This window comes from Heptranchias perlo, chromosome 16 (assembly GCF_035084215.1).
Source record: "Heptranchias perlo isolate sHepPer1 chromosome 16, sHepPer1.hap1, whole genome shotgun sequence".
In the NCBI taxonomy this organism is placed as follows: Eukaryota; Metazoa; Chordata; class Chondrichthyes; order Hexanchiformes; family Hexanchidae; genus Heptranchias; species Heptranchias perlo.
In genome coordinates, this window is record NC_090340.1 from 15,678,684 (window position 1) to 15,700,894 (window position 22,211).

The window sequence follows — 22,211 nt, forward strand, 5'->3', positions numbered from 1 at the left end:
TTACAAGGGAACTGGATAAGTACTTGAAAGGAAAAAAATTGCAAGGCCACGGGGATAGGGCAGGGGAGTGGGACTAGCTGGATTGCTCTTGCAGCAAGCCAGCACGGACTCGATGGGCTGAATGGCCTCCTTCCGTGCTGTAATCTTTCTATAATTCTATGATTTTAATTATAAATTATATACTGTACATATTTGTTGTACCAGCATAAAATGCTGGTTTTTTGACTCTGCAGTTCCAGAAATTACTACCTCCTGATGTGCTGTATTAAAATATTTTAAAATTCTTTGTTACTTTATTTTCTTTGACAACTTTAGGGTGCCTGACATGAATCACCACTTGTGCCACCCTCTAGTGTTATTAAATCTGTGCTATGTGCATTCAGAATGATCTAAAAACAAACTCAAAAAGCAAATTCTTCAAATCATTTGTGAATGGATGCATGTTCAGGTGCCCCTCAATAGCTCAGTGTGTTTGGGCAATGAGTAGTTTAGCCATACAGACCAGGAAGTTGCCAGGTTTGATTTCCAACCTAGGCTGAATTATCTGATCTCAGTCATTTGGCAGTAGGTGCACTATAATTTCTCCGCAGGTTAGGAAGGAGGAAGCTGGGCAGGCCTCCCATTCCTTGGCTACAATGCCCCCATTGTTGATCAACTTGCATAAAGAGTTGCCAGTTGGAAGCAATACTGGAGGTTGCCCAGTGTCTGTGGCAGTGTGACCCAGCAATACTTAGCACCTTTTGAGAGAAAAGTGTCAAAGAAGACATTTTTTAAAAAAAACCTTAAATTTTGAATTAAATGTACACCAGGGAGTATTTTACACAAAATAAACTGAGGTGGCACTTACTGCATGGTTCAGGTGCTGCATGCTTGAGTTATTTCTGCTGCAGTGTGACTGCTTTATTTTGCATAAACCTCCAGTCCCTAATGTATGATCTGTGTATACTGAGCCGTTTGTTTCTGAAAAGCATAGAGCAGGTGTGCTGCGAGCAGTTGTGCTTTGATGTGGAGAAAGGGCATATGAGCTGAAGATACATTTTTTTCCAGCAGCAGATTACTTACTGATAGTAAGTTATTTTGTCCACTGCAGTTTCAGTCAGGACTTTACAAGGATCCTTGGGGAAAATAGGTTTCAAAACTGAAAGCAGTTTGAACCTGTAGGACTAGCCTGCTAAGGTGTGGATCTGTTGGAAAACCAGCTTTGAGTTGTAGTGCTCACCAAACCTGTTAAAATTTAGACCTGAAGTGAGTTGTCTGGTGCACAGAAACTGTTTGGATATACATGCACCTGTCCCTGGAGTGCATCTTGTGTCCAAATTCACTTCAATTTTATGTCTGCCTCTGCATCTGATCAGTTCATGGGTTTAATTTTCCTTCTCATTAGCATTCTGGTACTGGAACTATTATTAGCCTGCAATTTCTTCAAGTACTGGTGTCTGCTGGGTCATGTGCAAGTACTGCCACAGTACTTTTGTTCCTGGGTCAGGTTTTATGCCCACTTGGAAGTGAACTTTTTAAACTAATACAGTTGATGCCACAACATGCTGGAATGTTAGTTTAGGCCTGCAACTCCTATGCCATACATTTGCAGATAACCCATGTTTCCCCTCAGACAGAGAATGGAATAGCAAATGGATATCTTGAGGAAGACAGTTGAAAAAGTTAAGTTAATTTAATAAAAAACTGAAACATTCAAACAGATTTCCCATGATTTAATGTTAACTGCATGAGAATAATGCAGTGTCAGCTATTGCATTTGTAGACAGTTCAACTAAGTGCAGAAAGAAAGAAGGTAAGAATTGTGCTTCAGAGTTAGCGGTCTAAGGACATTTGGAGTAATGCAAAATGCAGTCATAGGATTTTGTTGATTGTAATGGCTCTCGGCACACATCTCTCATCCACGAAGCTTACCACCTGCTCCCTTGATTCTCTCTTGTCTCAGCTGCTTGATTCCCTCCTGACCCAATTTCACCTCATCAGGCCCTATGTTTGCCAAAGCCATCAACTTGTCTCTTTCCTCTGACAATATCCATACCTCATTCAAAACTGCGATTATTATCCCTCTCTTCAAAACCACTATTATCAATCCTATCCTTGTGAAACCCATTACTAACTTCTCCATAATCTCCATAGACTTCCCTCCAACCTTCCTTTTCACTTCAAAGTTATGGAATGTATCATTGCCGTACAACTGTATTCCCACTATTCCTTGTTTAAGACCCTCACTCTAACGTTCACCCCGCACACTGTGACTGTGATTATGGCTCTCTATCTCTCCTTATTCTGCCGCCTTTCACATCATCATCTCCCGTGTCTCCTTTACATTCTGTTTCTGTGGTGCTGCTCTCTCCAGGTTCCGGTCAAACCTGTTACATTGTCAACATTTATCATCTACAGCAGCTTCTCCTCCATTGCCCACGTGGTCATTTCTCATGTACCTCCATCTTTGATCCCTTCCCCTTCACCTCGGCTTGATTCAGTTGATGGCACTCTTGCTTCTGCCTCAGTAGTTTTTGTTTCATGCCCAGCTGCAGGTCTTGAACACGCAATCTAGGCTGACAATTCTGAGGGGACATTTTTGGTGGTGTAGTGTTCTGAATAGTGTCATGGGACTTTCAATGTCTCATCCAAAGAAGAGCACAGAGTCTACCCTGTGTCCTAGCCAGCAGACTTCCCTTAACCAAGATTGGTTTAAAAAAAATTAACAGGTTAAAAATTAACATGTTAAATTAATAGAGGGAGAAAATTGAATGAGTAAACTAGCAAGAAATATAAAAATAGATTGTAAGAGCTTCTACAAGTATGTAAAAAGGAAGAGATTAGCAAAAGTAAATGTGGGTCCCTTAGAGACAGAAGAAATTATAATGGGGAATAAGGAAATGGCAGAGACGTTAAACAAATATTTTGTATGTGTCTTCACAGTAGAAGACACAAAAAACATACCGGAAATAGTGGAGAACCCAGGGTGTAATGAGAGTGAGGAACTTAAAGTAATTAAAATTAGTAAAGAGAAAGTACTGAAGGAATTAATGGGACTAAAAGCTGACAACTAATGGCCTGCATCCTAGAATTTTAAAAGAGGTGGCTGCAGAGATAGTGGATGCATTGGTTTTGATCTTCCAGAATTCCCTAGATTCTAGAACGGTCCCTGTGGATTGGAAGGTAGCAAATGTAACCCCGCTATTCAAGAAAGGAGGGAGAGAGAAAACAGGGAACTATAGGCAAGTTAGCCTGACATCAGTAGTATGGAAAATGCTAGAATCTATTATTAAGGATGTAGTAACAGGGCACTTAGAAAATCATAATATGATTAGGCAGAGTCAACATGGTTTTATGAAAGGAAATCGTGTTTGACAAATCTATTAGAATTTTTTGAGGGTGTAACTAGCAGGGTAGATTAGCAGGAACCAGTGTATTTTGGATTTTCAAAAGGCATTCAATAAGGTGCCACACAAGGTTGTTACACAAGATTAGGGCTCATGGGATTGGGGGTAATATATTAGCATGGATTGAGGATTGTTTTCTGTCCATAAACCAGAGCGTAGAAATAAATGGGTCGTTTTCAGGTTGGCAGGTTGTAACTAATGGGGTGCTGCAAGGATCACTGCTTGGGCCTCAGCTGTTTACTATATATATCAATGACTGACATAAGGGGACTGAGTATAACGTATCCAAGTTTGCTGCTGATATAAAGCTAGGAAAGTAAGCTGTGAAGAGGATGCAAAGAGACTGCAATGGCATAAAGACAGGTTAAGTGAGTGGGCAAGAAGGTGGCAAATGCAGTATAATGTGGGGAAATATGAATTATCCACTGTACTAGGAAGAATAGAAAAGTAGAGTATTTTTTAAAAGGTGAGAGACTAAGAAATGTTGGTATTCAGAGGGATTTGGGTGTCCTTGTACATGAATCACAGAAAGTTAACATGCAGGTACAGCAAGCAATTAGGAAGGCAAATGGTATGTTAGCCTTTATTGTAAGGGGGTTGGAGTGTAAGAGTAAGGAGGTCTTGCAATTATATAGGGCTTTGGTGAGACCACACCTGGAGTACTGGGTACAGTTGTGATCTCCTTACCTAAGGAAGGATATACTTTCCTTAGAGGCTGTGCAACGAAGATTCACTAGATTGATTCCTGGGATGAGAGGGTTGTCCTATGAGGAGAGATTGAGTAGAATGGACCTATATTTTCTGGAGTTTAGAAGAATGAGAGGTGATCTCATTGAAATGTATAAAATTCTTAGAGGGCTTGACAGGGTAGATGCTGAGAGGCTGTTTCCACTGGCTGGAGAGTCTAGAACTAGGGGTCATAGTCTCAAGATAAGGGGTGGGCCATTTAGGACCGAGATGAGAAAAATTTCTTCACTCAGAGGGTTGTGAATCTTTGGAATTCTTTACCCGAGGGCTGTGGATGCTCAGTCATTAAGTATATTCAAGACTGAGATTGATTGATATTTAGACCCTAAGGGAATCAAGGGATATGGGGATAGGGTGGGAAAGTGGAGTTGAGGTCGAAGATCAGCCATGGTCTTATTAAATGGCGGAGCAGACTCAAGGGGCCATATGGCCTACTCCTGCTCCTATTTCTTATGTTAACATCTCAGTTTTGTTTGTGGGACTATGCTGTATGCAAAATGGCTACTGCCTACAAAACAAGTGACCGCATTTTAAACTAGTTGTATTTGAAGCGGTTCAGGAGCTTATGACAGTCATAAGGTGCTATTCAATCATGCAAGTTCATTCATTCTTGTATGCTACCTTTTGGATATACAGTCTGGTAGCATGGGTCAACTTTTGTGTGAGGTCAACTTCCACATGTATGCTGACAGCGCCCAGTTCTATACCCCTGCTTCTTCCACTGATCCAAAAGCCACTGCTGCTCTGTCCATCTGCCTGACTAACATCAAGACCCAGATGAGCTAAAATTTCTTACAGCTTAATGTTGGAGCGACAAAAGCTAACCTCTTGAACTCTCACCAGCACGTACGTGTCTATGGCCTTGATTCCATCAACTATCAGCTGCCACCTTAGGCTGAGGAGGGAGGTATGGAACTTTAGTGTACTGTCTGACTCCGAACTTGGTTTCCTCCCCCTTTGATCGGTTACCAAGACTGCTTTATTCGACTTTCACAGCATTGCCCGCCACCACTCATATCCTTTTCCCCACCTTGTCAAAATTCTAGCTCTTTCCTTCTAACGCTGGCCTCAACCCTCTTCAAGTTGCAACTGATTCAAATGCCACTGTCCACATTCTCATCCACACGAAGTCCCAAATGCTGACACTCGCATCCACTCCGAGCTCCACTTGCTCCCAGTGTTGACTTCAAAATCTTTGTTCTTCCTTTTAAATTCCTTTGTGACCTCACTGTGTCCTACCTTAATGATCTTCACCCTCTGCTTCTCTAACACAAGGCTCCTCCTTATCTCCCCAGTTGCACCATTGGTGGCCACTCATTCAGCTAGCTACTTGCTGCTGTCTGGAGCAACCCCCTGCCCAGATCCTTTCACCATGCCACCTCGCCTGCTTTCAAAACTCTTTTGTGCAGCTTATGATCCTACCGCCGCACCCCCCGCCCCCCCCCCCCCCCCCAACTTTTTCCCTTCATGCTCATGCTCCCTTACAATGAGTGAAAACTCTTAAGAAGTCACATTGGTATACTTTTATGCACTCCCTTATAGCTGTGCAGTACTGCTTTTGGCACATCCATGCGTATTGCATACATGGAAACATATTACCATTCCGACCTCCCAGCCAGGGAGTAGTGCATTAGAATGAGGGCCTAAATAGGTGGAAAATAAATGGAGTACAACTTTATTTAGTACAGAGACTGAGGGCTCGATTTTGCAATGGTGGCGGGTTGGCGGCAGGGCGGGGGTGCGGTGGTGAAGGTGCACGTGGCAAACCTGCATGAATAAAATTTACTGTTTCTGACGCGATCGCATGTTGATTGCTGATGATTAACGTCCGCTCCGGGTTTCACGCCCAGCAGCCAGCTTGATTGACAGGCTGGCTGCCATCAGGAGCTGCAATGCAGGGGGAGAAGAGAGAGGGAGAGAAAGAGAAAGAGAGAGAGAGAGTGAGACGTCATCCAGCGCTGGAATGGAAGACTGGGGTTGGGGGGTGCGTGGGGTCAGAGAGGGAGACATTGGAGCAGGGTGCAAAAGTAGGTTCATTTTGTGTTTTAATTTCCTTCAATGGTTTTTGATGTACTTTATTTAGTTTATTTTTCGCTGATTCTGGTTTCACCAGGCGTGAATCAGAAGCGGTGGGCAAGCTGCCCAGGTAAGTTTTAAAAAAATCGCTACAATTACTTCATCTGTCACAGGTAAAGTGCCTTAAGTACCTCAATGAGGTACGTTTGGCTCTTTAATTGTCATGCGGGACTTCTGTTTTCGAGTCGCCCACGTGCACAGAGGTGGGTCCCTGGGAAACTCGGAAGTCGGCGGGTTGGAGCCGGCTTCCGAACCCGAACGGGAATTCTGCGATTTTCCCGAGCCCCCCCCCACCCCCAACGCATCAGCAATTGCCCCCTAAAATTCAGCCCTGAGTTTTTAAGTGAATTCTGGGTGTCTTGAATTTTCCCAAAGTTTCTCCAAGTTCCTTGTCTGATTTTCCTGGTCTTATCACAATCTTTTGCAATCTCTTGCTCTTAAATTTTCTTTGGTTTTAGTGAGATTCTTTTTGCTAACCCATAGGATCTCTACAGAAGGCCACATAGCCACTGAACAGGCTTCTTTGAATTCTATACAGGTCTCTAGTGCTGTATCACATGGCCCTCTGAGTATTACCCTGAAACTAATTTTTACAGAGTCATAAATCTCAGTATTGTAACATTTTCAATATTGGCATCTGGTTAAGCATGCCAGCAAAGAAAACTGTGTTTATATTTATATAAACAAGTGTTATGCAAAATAAATTCTTGTGACGTTTGGATGCTATTCTCATAGAAACATAGAAAATAGGAGCAAGAGGAGGGCATTTGGCCCTTCGGGCCTGCTCCGCCATTCAAAATGATCGTGGCTGATTGTCTAACTCAAAACCCTATTCCTGCTTTTTCCCCGTATCACGTGATCCCCTTTAGCATTAAGAAATATATCTGTCTCCTTCTTGAATACATCTAATGACTTGGCCTCCACTGCCTTCTGTGGTGGAGAATTCCACAGGTTCACCACCCTCTGAGTGAAGAAATTTCCCCTCATCTCTGTTCTAAATGGCATACCCCGCATCCTGAGACTGTGACCCTTCTCGACTGTCTTAAGCTATTCTTGTTAAGCTATTACTGTAGATTAAATTGCAGTTCCATATCCATTACGTGCAGAAAGTCTAGGACTAGTTACAGGATCTACCTTGGGCAGACATGAAAGAAGTGCTGATGTTTGTGGCACAGAGCAACTTGGCTTGTTGAGAAGGTAAAGTAAAAGGTAAGGTTTTTTAAAAAAAAAATGGGAATACAATATCGCTGTTGCGTGTGGTAACCAACAGTCCTCTGCTCCTTTCTCTGTGATTGCCCAGAAAGTTAACTTGGGGATGAGGAGAGAAGGATTTCATTGCTAAGCTTCCTGCATATGTATATGTCAGTCAGTGATGTGTTTGGCCATATAGCTGCCCACTGTTCTTTGAAATTAGACTAAATATTTGATCCTGTTCTTTGTAAACCCAATTAGGCAAGAATTGCTGCAAACCAACAGTGCGCAGAGTGGCTACGTCACAAGCAAATGTTAATCGTCTCAACTGATCTGATGATATATGCTGACCATATATTACTAATATATATTAACCTTCTAGTAATCACACCAGAATTTTAAACCCTTCAGTGTAAATAGCAGCATACTGGTATCAAAACTGAACCACCCTAGTAAAATTAGCCAGATGCATAGGAATGGGCATAAGGTATTATAGTCAAGAGAATTAGATCGTTAAAACTGTATGAGTTATGGTTTATTAAGTCTACTATTCAACTATATTCTAATCTTTTTAATCACCCTCATATTTTTCCTTTAAATATAGTGAATTGTTTATTTCCTGGAAATGGCCTATTAATTGCAATGTATTGAAATCTTTTACCACCAATATTATTTCACCTATTTTGTATTGCGGATTGTATTGCTCACTGTATCTACTACAAAATACAAAAACTGGAACAAGTAGATTTTTTTCTGGAATAAATCAGCGTATAATGGATACCCAGGAGCAATTATGGGCAATAATATTTTTGAGCCATTTGGAATGCTTTGTGTGCTGGGTGGGATAACAAATGTTGCTGCAGACAAGTATAACGGTGATGCATCTTTCATAAATTTGATCTTGATTACTGGAAGGACAAAGACTGATGAAACTGCTTGCTGTGTTGATGGTCAAGTCTTAGATTTACCTTTGGCCGATTTATTCTGACCTACACTGGATCAGCAAATGATGGTTAGCTCTAGGCATGAACCTTTTCGTGCAAAGGATCAAGGTAGATGTGGTGTGTGAAGGTTCCTTACAAGCTTTCTATTCTGATATGTTTTGATTTGATAAAGAGGCTATGGTGCAGCCATATCAGCTCTTGTGTTCCTGACATCCACTTGGATTATCTGGCTTAATTGCTAGTAACTCTTGAGATGCTGCTCCAGTTATAATTTTGTGGAGGACAGTTGACCTGGCTATATCTTCAGTATTTTAGAAGGATGGACTCTTGTGAGGAGTAGCCCATCTGGTCTCCATTCCTTGGGAACCCGACTCAGTTCAAGGGAAAAGATAAAATTTCTTTGCAGCCTTTCAAGTCGGGCTACAATATTATATTACTGACCAGACGTAAGCTTTGTGAAATACAGTAGATGTTGATTGTAATTAGGGGAGAACTAGCAGATTCATACTCAATTGTAATACCTATTAGGTCAAATAGGCTGTTTACACTCACTGCCTAGGCTTGCGTGAGAAAAATGTCCAATTTACTGTAATACTGGAATGCTTTTAGCAACAATGGAACTGTACCACAACAAGTTTCTGCATGTTCATGAGAGGAGGGGAGCAAGTTTTGGTAAAGGTGGTGGAGTACAAAATCAATTCTGGGAGAGCTTTCTTGAAGATTGCCAGTCTTTTATCTTTCCCATCCATCTTTTGCCACCTGTTCTCACCAGTTGTATATCATAAGAGGAAGGGTTGAATGTGCTCTGGACTACTTGGTGAGATAGTTCTCTTGAAATTGTTTCTAAATCTTTTGAATACAATGTGGAGTTGGTGAACGGTTTTTATTCTGCTTTGATTATTTAGTCTTTGCCATTGAAGTGATAGCCACACTTGCGACCAATGATTGTAATGTAATCACTGAATTTATTGAGTGATTAGCAAAAAATTATACGGTTATAAGTGCCAGTGAAATGACTGCAACAGTTCAATATCGAGCTTGTGCTTCGTTGTTCAGTCATGATATCAATTCTTCAATTTGTTGCTTTGTAACTCACTGACAGCTGTGTGTTGGCCTATAGTTTCTTTGCTGGTTGTGGAGTGAACTGCCTTAGAAAGACATAGAGCTTTGTACAGGTTTTTTTATGTCTTGACCAACTCCAAAGGTAATCTATACTACCTGGGCTCCAGTAATTGCACAAGATTTCTATGAAAGTGTTCCACTTCCCTGGTACCAGCTTTGTTGCAAATATTGATAGGAAGTTCCTTGTTTCGCAAAGTGTTGGTCTTATTGCTTCACTTGTGAAATAGCTAATAAACAGCCAGGGTAGCTCTGAGCCGTGAAATCAGAGTGTACAATTCCCCATGTTGTGAATTTCCAATCTTGTGCTGTTTGGGAAACTGTCCTGTGTCTTCCCATAGTGAGGGGGATGAGCTCAAGTAGAAAGTCCCCTCATGTTGCTTTCTTGTATTTCCAAATAGCTAGATCAAGAACATCATTGGTTGAAGTGTGAAGAAATGGAACGGTTTAAATTCAGGGCTGATTCAGAGAGAAGAGGCTGGTCATGATAAATAGGGCGAAAACCCACAAAATCCTCAAGGCACGCCTAGCCTAGAAACCACATATCTATTTACCGTGACCCTATTTTGTCAGTCACTAAAGCCCACCACAGGAATGTGACTTTTCGTAATATATTTTAAAAAAAACCTTTCTTTACAAATCCTCAGAGCTGAAAATTTTAGATTATAGGGTTTTTAACTAGTCTGAAAGTGAAATCTTTCCAAATATGCCTGTGGGTTCTTTAGCCAGAAAAAGTAGTACTGCATTTCTGATGGGTTGGTTTCTTTAAAGTGCGTGGATTTCAGCGGTAACCATCTGTTCCAGACTTTTATTTGGTCTCGTCCTGCCGATAACCTTCGATAGTTGGTTAATAATGTGGCTGTAGCAGTTCACGATGTAATGGTGAGATGATGCAATAGAATAAGGAGGCGCAATGCAAGCTGTTTACAGGTTGGCAGATTACTGAAAGGACAGTATTTGAGTCGGGTTACAAGCTCCTCCCATATATATGTATATGTGTATGTATATATATATATATATATATATATATATATATATATATAGGCTACTGTCTGCAGCATGAAGAATCACTTCACCAGATAAAAACCTGGATTCTTCATACTACAGCACTACTCCAGTGAAATCTCAGAGAACTGTAAATGGATCTTTCCCAATTGCTTCAGGACCCTTAGGATGAAGTGGGAGCTGGGCAAGCTTAACATACAAAATAAGGAAACACGTGGCCCAAGAAGCAGTAATGCAGGAAATCCACTACTGCGGAAAATATTTCTACAGTCACAGTGACCTTCATGTGTGTTTTTTTCCAAATTACCCATAATTTACATTAATACAAAATCTTGTGCACTGCTTTTTGTACTTCTGGATTTTAGAAATTGTTTTGAATTATAATCTGTGGCGAATGGAAATGGTAGACCTGACTCTGTGAGGACGGAGTGATCTTAAATCCTTTTTCCTCTCTTTCCTGCCCCCCCCTTCCCAGCTTTCCCCATGCCATATCACCCCCTGGGTGAAAGAGTGGGCTGGATAGTAATTCTCTCTGGCTTTTTCAATGCTGCTGTAACTGTCTGTCTGAATATGTGTGAAGGTGGCCAGACTTCGGGAAGATTGATTCTCCTGCCAGTGATTTTCTTCCTTTTCTGTGGAAAATTGCCTGAATTCCATTTATTATTTACAGCTGGGATACAAATTCCTTATGTGGGTTTGAGCACATTGCTTTGGGTCTCCAACATTACTGCATTACTCCATGCATTACCATGCCATTCTAAGTCTCGACACTGAAAGGACAGAAATGGGGTAAAAGAGAATGTGATTTGAATAATATTATAGTAGATCAATGCGCGAGTGACTTATAGCAAGGATGAACATGAAAAATGTAAATTTTCTACTGTTCGTGTTGCACAGTGCACTCCTACAGCATATGCTCAATGGGTAGAACCATTCAAGACAGTCCTTGATTTTTTTTTTCAAAAAATATACTTTATTCATAAAATTTGCAGCAAAACATACAGTACAGTTGTCATATCACATTCCAAACGTACACAATACAGATTATACAATTTGCAGGTTACATCAAGTACAGTTCAATGAACACATTGTACATAATTACAGTTCATGACACTCTGGGGTGTCTCATTGCATTATACTCAATACGGATTATTGATTACAGATTCATTACAGGTACATTACAGCAATTTGAATTTTACATTCTGCCTGGGGGGGGTTTTCCCTGATTGCAGCCCCTCGGTATACAATGGCGGGAAGGCTCTAAATGGTTTCCTTTCCCCACAGAGCCTTTGCGGTGGCCGCACCTAGCTTCAGTGCGTCCCTGAGCACGTAGTCTTGGACCTTGGAATGTGCCAGTCTGCAACACTCCGTTGAGGACAGCTCCGTGTGACGATCCGGATTCTTTCCCCTCAGTCTGGTTCAGTAAAAACTGAAGTCGAATACATTTTAAAGTTCAGCACAACTTTAATAGCAGGGTTCTTAGTCTGCAGCATTGATTTGGACTCCTGATAGAGTCCCTCTATGCTGGCAGAGCAAGAACAAAAACATATAGAAATCCACACGTTTTTATACAATCAATAGGGGTTGGAACATACTTAACGAGGGTCAACACCAATCATAAGCCGGGCACAGGTTGCCATGCGAGGTTACATTATTTCCGGCCAATCATAAATCGTCCATGTGCTGATCATGCTGCTGTTAGACATCAAAGGGGATACTTCCTCATCTTCCAACTTGGAATGTTCTTCCCTGTTCCTTCTGTTCCTTATCTCCCAACCTGGAATGTCTTTCAACTTTGGCTAAGCTCGTTACCTATATTGATCTGCCATAAACATGGAGACATTCAGACCAGTCCTTGAATCACATCAAAGACTCTACATTGATAAGACCATGCAAACCTGCTGACTACGCAAATATATGGCCCAGCAGGAGGGCCAGGCCACCTGTACCAATCTCAGTTACTAACTAATTAACCCTTTCTAACCATTTTGCATTCTGCTTCTTTGCCACGTAGGCATCTTAATATTTTACCGAAAACTGACCACGTAGGGATTCTCATTCCCCCCTTTTATCATTTCATGATAACCAATTATTACGGTGCTCACTGGTTCTGCAGTGCAGCAACATTTAAGTAAGCAATAAACTATAAGAATTATAACAATGAATATGACTAGCCCTTGAACTGGAGAAGTCCCAATAGAACACAGACATGTTTCATCAATACGCCTTTGTACTCTTATCTGTTCTCAGGAACAGACTCCTTCTAAACATCTCTCAAGTAAGCTGCGAATGTCCTTGGTCAGCTAAACCTATTCATGTTAATTTGAAAAGGCTAACATAGTCAAATATCCTATGGTGCTTTATATTTTGTTTCCAGCCTAACTAGACTGAATGGTACCTTTCAGACCATTTTACACCTGTGAATTGGTGCCCTCCCCATTATATCCCTTAATCCAAATTCTCCCTACAATATCCCGTTAGATGCTGTACCTCATCTTAACCAGGTTCCCTTCGTGTTGGCCACCAGTCCGGGTGGAAGAGAGGCAGAGCATCTGAGAATCCTATCAAACTATAATTGTCTTCCCTTTTACATGCACCTTACCCCAGCGGGTGCTACTCCCGGTACCATTAAGATGTGTTCTTAGTTGAAACCACAGAGACAACGGGGACATTCTCACCCAGGCTCTGTTTTACTATCTTTGCCAAACCCTTCATCCTCTACTTACATTTATTACATGCAATGAAAATCAAGAAGCACATTACAACAAACTGCACTACGACTAATACATATGAAATTAATCTAATCCAAGGATGGATCTGTATATTCAGTCCCAAATTCCAGAGGTCATTTCACCAGGTGGTGACTTTAATTTGGTCAATGTCATGCTTAATGTTGTTATTGTCCCGTTGTAGGTTATAATAAACCTTCTGGGAGAGGCGTATCTCCATTCGCAATGCTTTCAAGTATTTAGGCAACAGGGGTGTCAGATACCCAAATGTGTCCTGATATGCTTTGAAGTCCTTTCTGACATTCTCAGAAACTTGTACGGTGGTGAGGTTATGCTGGTGTATCTCTACCAGTTCCTCGGGTCCAATCTGAACCAGGACTTCAGGAATGGAGTAGAATTCTGGACTCAAAATATCACAAGTTAGATTGGCATATTTAAACGTTTTCAAATTAGTTGTAACACAGTATTCGCCCTCTCCGGCATATACCACTTAAGTGGGTTTTAGATCCACCTCTAGGGCCTCCATGGTACAGTTAATATCCCGATTGGTACCGGTATTAAACCCACACTGTGCTTCTAGGCTGTGTCCAACACTATGTGGACATACAGTGACAGCATGTCTAGTAACACATCCCTTTAATTTTGTTCCAGCCAATCAGCTTAAATCTACGTCCTCTAGTTCTTGAACCCTCTGCTAGGGGAAACAGGTACTTCCTGTCTACTTTATCTGGGCCCCTCATAATCTTGTAATTTTGTATCCATCGTGCGGATATCTTCTAAATATTGTTTCTCCCAATTTTATTGTTAACTAATGGGAACCTAACCCTGAATTTTGGAAATCCAAATTACTGTGTCCCTCTTTACTTTAATTTCAGTCCTTTTGATTGATACCAGTGTTTCCTGACTGTTTCATTAATTAGTTGGTTTCTCTATGGACCATATGTCAGTGCCTTGTTTAAAAGGATTTCTCACTCGCCTGGACCACATTAACCATTTTCCTGTTGTGCTGTTGTCAAGTAACTGAGCCTGTCTGAGACTCATTCTTCAATGTATCTTCTTCATGTATCTCCGCATACTAGCAGCATCTCATAGGAATGAGCTTAGTGTTCTTGGATATTAACTTTCTGCTGGCCAGTCTCTTCTTCCTCATGGTATTTCCGAACATTTCCCATGGCACACATCATATGTCCTGTAGGATTCAGTCCTGTAAAAGCAACTGGTTTGTTTAAAGAGTGGTTGCAATAGCTCACCAGGCCATAGGCCTTTGTAATCATGTTCTTCATCCTGATCTCCGTTTCAGATGATGGCAACATACATTTGTATCTTTTATGTCCACTGTAGCCACTCTTAGGTTTTCAGGTTATCTTATCAAAAAGATCAGGGGTATCTAGAGTGCTTATCTCCCCCTGCATGGTCCCGATGTCAGGGTAGTGGCCAGGCTATTGAGTGTAGTTTTCTCATTGTTCATTATAGGCAAGGACACAAATATCTCCACGAGAAAGTTATCAATTTACTATTCTCAACTACACTTTCCTGACTTCCACTAGATTGTATATTTATGCCAGATTGATTTTTTATCATGCCCAATTCAATGACTTTAGAGAAATTCCCATATCTCCCCACCTCGAGCATTCTGTCTCGGAAGACAACAAATAGGCTAAAACAAAACAAATCAAAATGTTTTCAAAAGAAGAGAATCAGGTTGATATCACCACGCTGTGACATTTGGTATCCGCTGATGTCTGCAGCTGAAGTCTTAAATCTTTAACACCACTGGATCGTTTCCTGCACCAAATTTCTCCAGCAAAGGTTGCACCGTAACTTTATAACTACTCTTGGTAATCCTGCACCATCAACACTCACGTGGTCCCAAAAAAAAACCAGGGTCACCTGTTTTAAAAGAAACACAGAAAATCCATTGCGGCTCTTCTTGAGAGCCCAAGTGATTAATTTGTCAAATCTTCATTTATTATTTATTTATCCAAAGGAATAATCCCTATACCCGAAACAAATTCAGAAAACAAAACAGGAGAGAGAAATTGCCTAGTTCCATTCTCGCTCTCTCTCTGAAGCACGCAGCCTGTCTGAAAGAAACACTGTCTCTCCCACATACAGATGTACGCAGGGCTGCAGACTGGAATTTCTAACTCCAAGTCCTAATCTCTGTGTTTTCAAGATGTAACCACATTAAGCAGATATCATTAGCAGCCGCCTGCTAAGATACGTTATATTCCTCTTTTATTAATTTATTAATGGTTTGGGCATGTGTTTCTAGCACTGTAGCTATCCTTTGCAAATATATGGTCAGCATTTGATCCTCAGACAATTCCTTATCTGTATTTTCATTTATCTTTTAATATATCTTTAATGCGAGACCCTAAATCTCTGACCTTTTGATCTAATGTTGCCAAATCAATGGTGTTAACAACTGAGGCAAAGGCAGTTGCTATATCACTTATCACAGATCTTTACGTCTCCATATTTGCCTATCTCTTTTTACGATGTCCACCTCCATTCCATGTCGCTCTTTGTTTTAACACTTGAGTTAGGAGGTGTTGATCTAATTGTTGAGTTTTCTTAGCATTCTCAATGCGAGTTATATAATTTGTCAGGGAAGGTCTCCCCTCTTTGGTCAGATCTTGTATTCTACTATTAATTTCAAATAAAATTGAATAGCCCCAGAACTTGTCAAAACTTCCTTATCATACTGTGGCAGGGTAAAACTGATAGGCGTTTAGTACCCTGTGTCAGTACATAGCTCAAGTAATGGACTTCCAATTGTCTAACCTATGCTTCCTTTTCATATGATTTGTTTTACATTCCTTTCTTATCAATTTTTCACTGTAGCGTGAAAACTTATATCAGTCAATTGTAGCCTTTGGCATTTCCGAGTGATTGGGACAATTTTACTAATATAACCTATACCAATTATTACCTCATGTTCACCTGTGTTCTGGGCAAGCCTCAGACAATTCTCAACCGACTGGGTCATTTCTATCTGTTGGAACTGGTCTTGGCATGACAGTCTGGCTTCTTGGGATGGAAGGGGTTAATATTAACTTGCTCTTGTGGTAGGAGTAACTTGATCCTTCTCCCTTTGAGATTAAGTTCCCACCTTCAAAATTTCACTTCACACAGGTTTGACTGATTTTTGTCTGCTCATATTTGTGGATTGCTTTATACTATATTTTTGCACACTATTTTTCACATACTTTTAGTGGATGTGATTATAATCAACGCTCCGAGCTGTTCCAGCTTTCCGACTTTTCCTATCACAATGATACCAGATAGTTTTTTAATGTATCCCGTTAATTTGTAACCTCTTTTTAAACCACAGCCAATCACAAAATAAACATTCAAAATGCCAATTTTTTGAAGATCCCATGTCTGGAATTTAACATGCCCACACTTTATAAGAACCAGAATTTAATAGGTCACTTAACCTCAATAACTCCAATTTTAATTCAGCAGTATCAGAATTAAACACACGACAAGACAGATACATTACACAAAGGAAGAAAACACGCAAGACACAGTAAGAAGGGGGCGTGGCCCACAACACCGACAAAAAAAACACTGATCAAGACAGGCTTTTTAAAGGGACAGTACACTTAAACAACACAACCTTTCTTTTTCGGGTCTCTGTCTTTTAAACATTTGTCTAGTCACTTAATTCTATCCATATTTTTCCTTGACAGTACTGTCTCCATAAAGCAATTAGTTCTTTGGCTGTGGTACCTCTGTTATTTTTCCAAATTAATTCCTGAGCCTTTTTTGGCGGCATCTAAGTCTTTATCAATAGTTCCTGTTTATATCCAATCATCAGGAACTTAAACCCTGACTTCCCTCAGTGATATTAACCACTGACCTACCGCGTACAAGTTATTCCCTCAGTGATATTCGACCACTGACCTCTTCCTGCTATTTCTGTGTATTCGCCAGACTGACCTGAATCTTGTAAGGACGCCACACGAGTGTTAGCGATTGGACGATTCGTCGTCAGACTGACGGATTGGAGGAAAACCGACGTAGTAAATTAAGACTACTTACATCGGGGCGCCATTTCCTTCCTCCGTGTCTGAGACAATCCGCCTCTTACTCCGCGAACTCTCGGTGAACGACCGTTAAGATCCCACTTCTGACACCAAATGACGATCCGGATTCTTTCCCCTCAGTCTGGTTCAGTAAAAACTGAAGTCGAATACATTTTAAAGTTCAGCACAACTTTAATAGCAGGGTTCTTAGTCTGCAGCATTGATTTGGACTCCTGATAGAGTTCCTCTATGCTGGCAGAGCAAGAACAAAAACATATAGAAATCCACACGTTTTTATACAATCAATAGGGGTTGGAACATACTTAACGAGGGTCAACACCAATCATAAGCCGGGCACAGGTTGCCATGCGAGGTTACATTATTTCCGGCCAATCATAAATCGTCCATGTGCTGATCATGCTGCTGTTAGACATCAAAGGGGATACTTCCTCATCTTCCAACTTGGAATGTTCTTCCCTGTTCCTTCTGTTCCTTATCTCCCAACCTGGAATGTCTTTCAACTTTGGCTAAGCTCGTTACCTATATTGATCTGCCATAAACATGGAGACATTCAGACCAGTCCTTGAATCACATCAAAGACTCTACATTGATAAGACCATGCAAACCTGCTGACTACGCAAACATATGGCCCAGCAGGAGGGCCAGGCCACCTGTACCAATCTCAGTTACTAACTAATTAACCCTTTCTAACCATTTTGCATTCTGCTTCTTTGCCACGTAGGCATCTTAATATTTTACCGAAAACTGACCACGTAGGGATTCTCACGTGCACTGGAAGACCAGCAGGTTTCGGGCAGACCAAAGGGCGTCTCTCACCGAGTTAATGGTCTTCCAGCAGCAGTTGATGTCCGTCTTGGTGTGCGTCCCCGGGAACAACCCGTAGAGCACAGAGTCCTTTGTTACAGAACTGCTCGGGACGAACCTGGACAGATACCACTGCATCTCTCTCCAGACCTTCCTTGCAAAGGCGCATTCCAGAAGGAGATGGGTGACTGTTTCGTCTGCACCGCAGCCTCCTCAGGGACAGTGTGCGGTGGCGCTGAGAGTCCAGTCCTTGATGAACTGCACGATCCTCCTTCTGTAGGAGGTGCAGTCTGATTAGGGCAATGCAGATATTTCCCACCCGCTACTCATTCCTGAGCTTACAAGTTATTCCGGCATTGCATTGGTGAGTATGCAGAGTGGAGTGGAGAAGAGTTAGACAGCCCAGGAAGCTGATTTGAGGTCATGAGGTAGACGTGGATGAGGAAAGTCATTTGGCTCTTCGAGAAAAAATCTGCAGTCGCCATCACATTGCAAAGTTTTTGCTTCCACTACCCTACTTGGAAGCCCATTCCAACTGCTAATCACTCTTATGTGAAGCAGTATTTCTCAACATCAATTCTACATTTGTTTTACTTTTGTCAGTTTGAGCTTGTGCCCTCCTTGTCCCACTGTCACTTTTCAGTTGAAGTACTGTTCTGGATTTGCCGTTTCTATGCCATTTACTATCTTACATACCTGTGAGACTGAAGACCACAAGCTTCTCCATTCTCTCTTATAACTGCCCTATAATACTAGAAATCAGTCTCTTGGCTTGTATCTACACCACTCTAGGGTTTCAAGATCATATTATAATGTAAGAGTGAAGTTCAATATCCTACACACAGCAAGCACTGTAACCAAAGGTTGAATGCTAGCTGCTATCCCAATTTTATTTGTGAGCTTGTTATAAAATGGTTCGTCTTGACTATTCTCTGGAGTATTTCCAGTTAGAATGAAGCTCTGTTCTTAATAACATTGTGATGTGTGTTTCATTTGCCAGGTGCTGGTGAACACAGCCTGTTGTTTTCTCATGCTGATTGGCAAGCTGATCCAGCACATGGTCTTCGGAACACTGCGGGTCAGTGAGAGGCAGGTAAGGGCCACCGTTTAAGATTGCAAAAAGAAATGGATCTTTCTTTGCTTCCTTATACCCCTTTTTTTGTAGTAAACAGGAGATGAATGAATATACATGATCATCTCCACATATCAGGTGTGACTTCTGCTGTAACTCTTCAGAATTCTGAGCTGCATGGTGCATGCGTGTCAGGTGTTCTCCCTTCCCCACCTGTTGTACCTTCACTACCTTGCCCAAGTGCTGGGTATTCATGTACAAGTCTAGATGGTGAGTTTCGGTGGATTATTGTACCATTGGAAGGCATCAAAGGCAAGCCGCATCCTGTGCTCACCAGAAGTCCACTCACATGGCCTTCTAGGAGTGACTGCATTGTGATCGAGTGGTAACTTTGGTTGATTTTCCCCTCTGTCTATCCTATGGGGCACTGAGGTCAATAGTAGCGCCCCCTATTGTCGCCAAAGCTAAGATCAGCTAGATCAACATGGACTGGGTATTGAACCTCGGATTTCCTGGTTTGTGTGAATCAACCATGCACCGGAACTCTCTGACCTACTGAGGGTCGTAGTTTTATTTTTAATACAGTCGTTGTTACACATTTAATTACAAAGCTGCTGTATTACCAGTACAGGGAGAAGCAGCAGGGCTTAAGACAAGCCAACTATGTATTTTGGCAGCTGCTTTTGTCACCTGTTGCTGAAAAAGCCCCACATTAACGGAGCAGTTCTACCTGCAAGAACGATAGAACTTATGAGTTTACACAAAAATGGATGTGCACTCTAAAGATCTCATTTCTGCTGTCTTAATTAGGAACTTATGACTGGGATTTAAAGTTCTCTGCTGGCCTGCCATCGATCTTTGCCCACTCCACCCTCCTCTCCAACAACAAGTGCAAGGAGCTCATGGACTTCTTTGTCACTAAGATTGAGAAGATCTGTTCAGCTGCCTCTGCTGCATCCCTCCCTTCCCCTAGCCCGCTAAACCAAACTTCCCCCAAAGGTTCCCCCCTGCCTTAGCCCTGAACTCGCATCTTTCTCTACATTCTCTCTTATCTTCCCTCATGTCCTCTCCGAGCTCATCTTGTCCATGAGACCCACCTCCTGCTCTCTCGAACCTACTCTCACTAAACTGCTAACCACGCAACTTCCATTCCCGGCCCTCATGCCAGCTGATATGTAAATGGTTCCCCTCTCTTCTGGCACTGTCCCCCCTCCCTTTCAAACCTGTCATCATCAACCCCCTACTCAAAAAAAAAAAAAACTCACCCATGACCCTTCTGTCCTTGCAAACCACCACCTCGTCTCCAACCTCCCTTTCCTCTCAAGCCCTTGAACGTGTTGTCGCCTCCCAAATCGGTGCCCATCTTTTCCACAACTCCATGTTTGAATCTCTCCAATCAGGTTTCCGCCCCTGCCACAGCACTGAAAAGACTCTAATCAAAATCACAAATGATATCCTATCCCTCTCGACTTGCCTGCAGCCTTTGACATGGTTGACCACACCATCCTCCTCCAATGCCTCTGCTCTGTTATCCAGCTGAATGGGACTGCTGTAGCCTGGTTCCATTCTTATCTAACCAATCATAGTCAAAGAATCTCCTGCAATAGCTTCTCTTCCGGCTCCCGCACCATTACTTCGGAGTCCCCCAAGGATCCACCCTTGGCCCCGTCCTATTTCTCCTCTATGTGCTGCCCCTCGGTGGTGACATTCGAAAACACGATGTCAGATTCCACGTGTATGTTGACAACACCAAGTTCTACCTCACCACCACCCCTCTTGACCCCTTCACTGGTTATGATTTGTCATGCTGCTTGTACTGGCTGAGCAGAAATTTCCTCCAATTAAATATTGGGAAGACCGAAGTCATTGTCTTCGGCCTCCGCCACAAACTCCATTCCCTAACCACCGATACCATCCCCCTCCCTGGCCACTGCCTGTGTCTGAACCAGACTGTTCGCAGCCACGGTGTCCTATTTGACTCTGAATTGAGCTTCCCACCCCATATCCTTTCCATTACCAAGATGGCTTACTTCCATCTCTAACATGGCCTGTCTCTGCCCCTGCCTCAGCCCATCTGCTGCTGAAACCCTCATCCATGCCTTTGTTACCTCCCAGACTTGACTCTTCCTGTGCTTTCTTGACCCGCCTCCCATCTGCCACCCTCCGTAAACTTGAAGTCATCCAAAACTCTACTGCCCATATCCTAACTTGCACCAAGTCCCTGTGCTCACAGACCTACATTGGTCCCCGGTCCAGCAATGCCTCAAATGTAAAATTCTCAACTTTGTGTTCAAATCCCTCCGTGGCCTTGCCCCTCCTTATTTCTGTTTCCTCCTCCAGCCCTGCAACCCTCGGGAACTCTGCGTTCCTCCCATTCTGGCCTCTTGTGCATCCCTATTATCCTTCGCCCCACCATTGGCAGCCGTGCCTTCAGCTGTCTAGACCCCAAATTCTGGAATTGCCTCCCTAAATCTCTCTGCCTCTCTTTCTCAGGTTTTAAGGAGCATCTTAAAGCAAATCTCTTTGACCAAGCTTTTGGTCACCTGTCCGACTATCTCCTTATGTGACTTGGTGTCAAATTTTGTCTGATAACGCTCCTGTGAAGTGCCTTGGGAAGTTTGATCATGTTGAAGGCACTATATAAATGCAAGTTGTTGTTTAAGCTTTGAATATATACACTTTTGTACTGTGAATTCAGAGAAATACCAATGGAAATCACTAGCAATATCAGCTCACTTTCTTAGCCTATAAAAGTATTCAATACAGTTAAGTTTTCTGCTAAATATACTGATTGTTTTGAAATAATGTTGCAACTAACATTTATGCAATAAGTTACATCACAGAACAGCACAGAAACAGGCCATTTGGCCCAACTGGTCTATGCCGGTGTTTATGCTCCACACAAGCCTCCTGCCTTCCTACTTCATCTAACCCTATCAGCATACCCTTCTATTCCTTTCTCCATCATGTGCTTATCTAGCACCCCCTTAAATGCTTCTATGCTATTTGCCTCAACTACTCCTTGTGGTAGCGCGTTTCACATTCTTACCACTCTTTGGGTAAAGAAGTTTCTCCTGAATTCC

General features: G+C 42.1%; 1 protein-coding gene across 2 annotated transcripts in view; it reads left to right on the forward strand.

Moving 5' to 3' along the window:
• Positions 1-22,211, forward strand: part of amfra (autocrine motility factor receptor a) — a 63,974-nt gene that overhangs the window by 9,953 nt on the left and 31,810 nt on the right. For both annotated transcript variants that reach the window (XM_067997681.1, XM_067997682.1), the window contains exon 2: positions 19,057-19,149. In XM_067997681.1, coding sequence (XP_067853782.1) covers positions 19,057-19,149 — 93 coding nt within the window. The remainder of the gene's footprint in view (positions 1-19,056; positions 19,150-22,211) is intronic.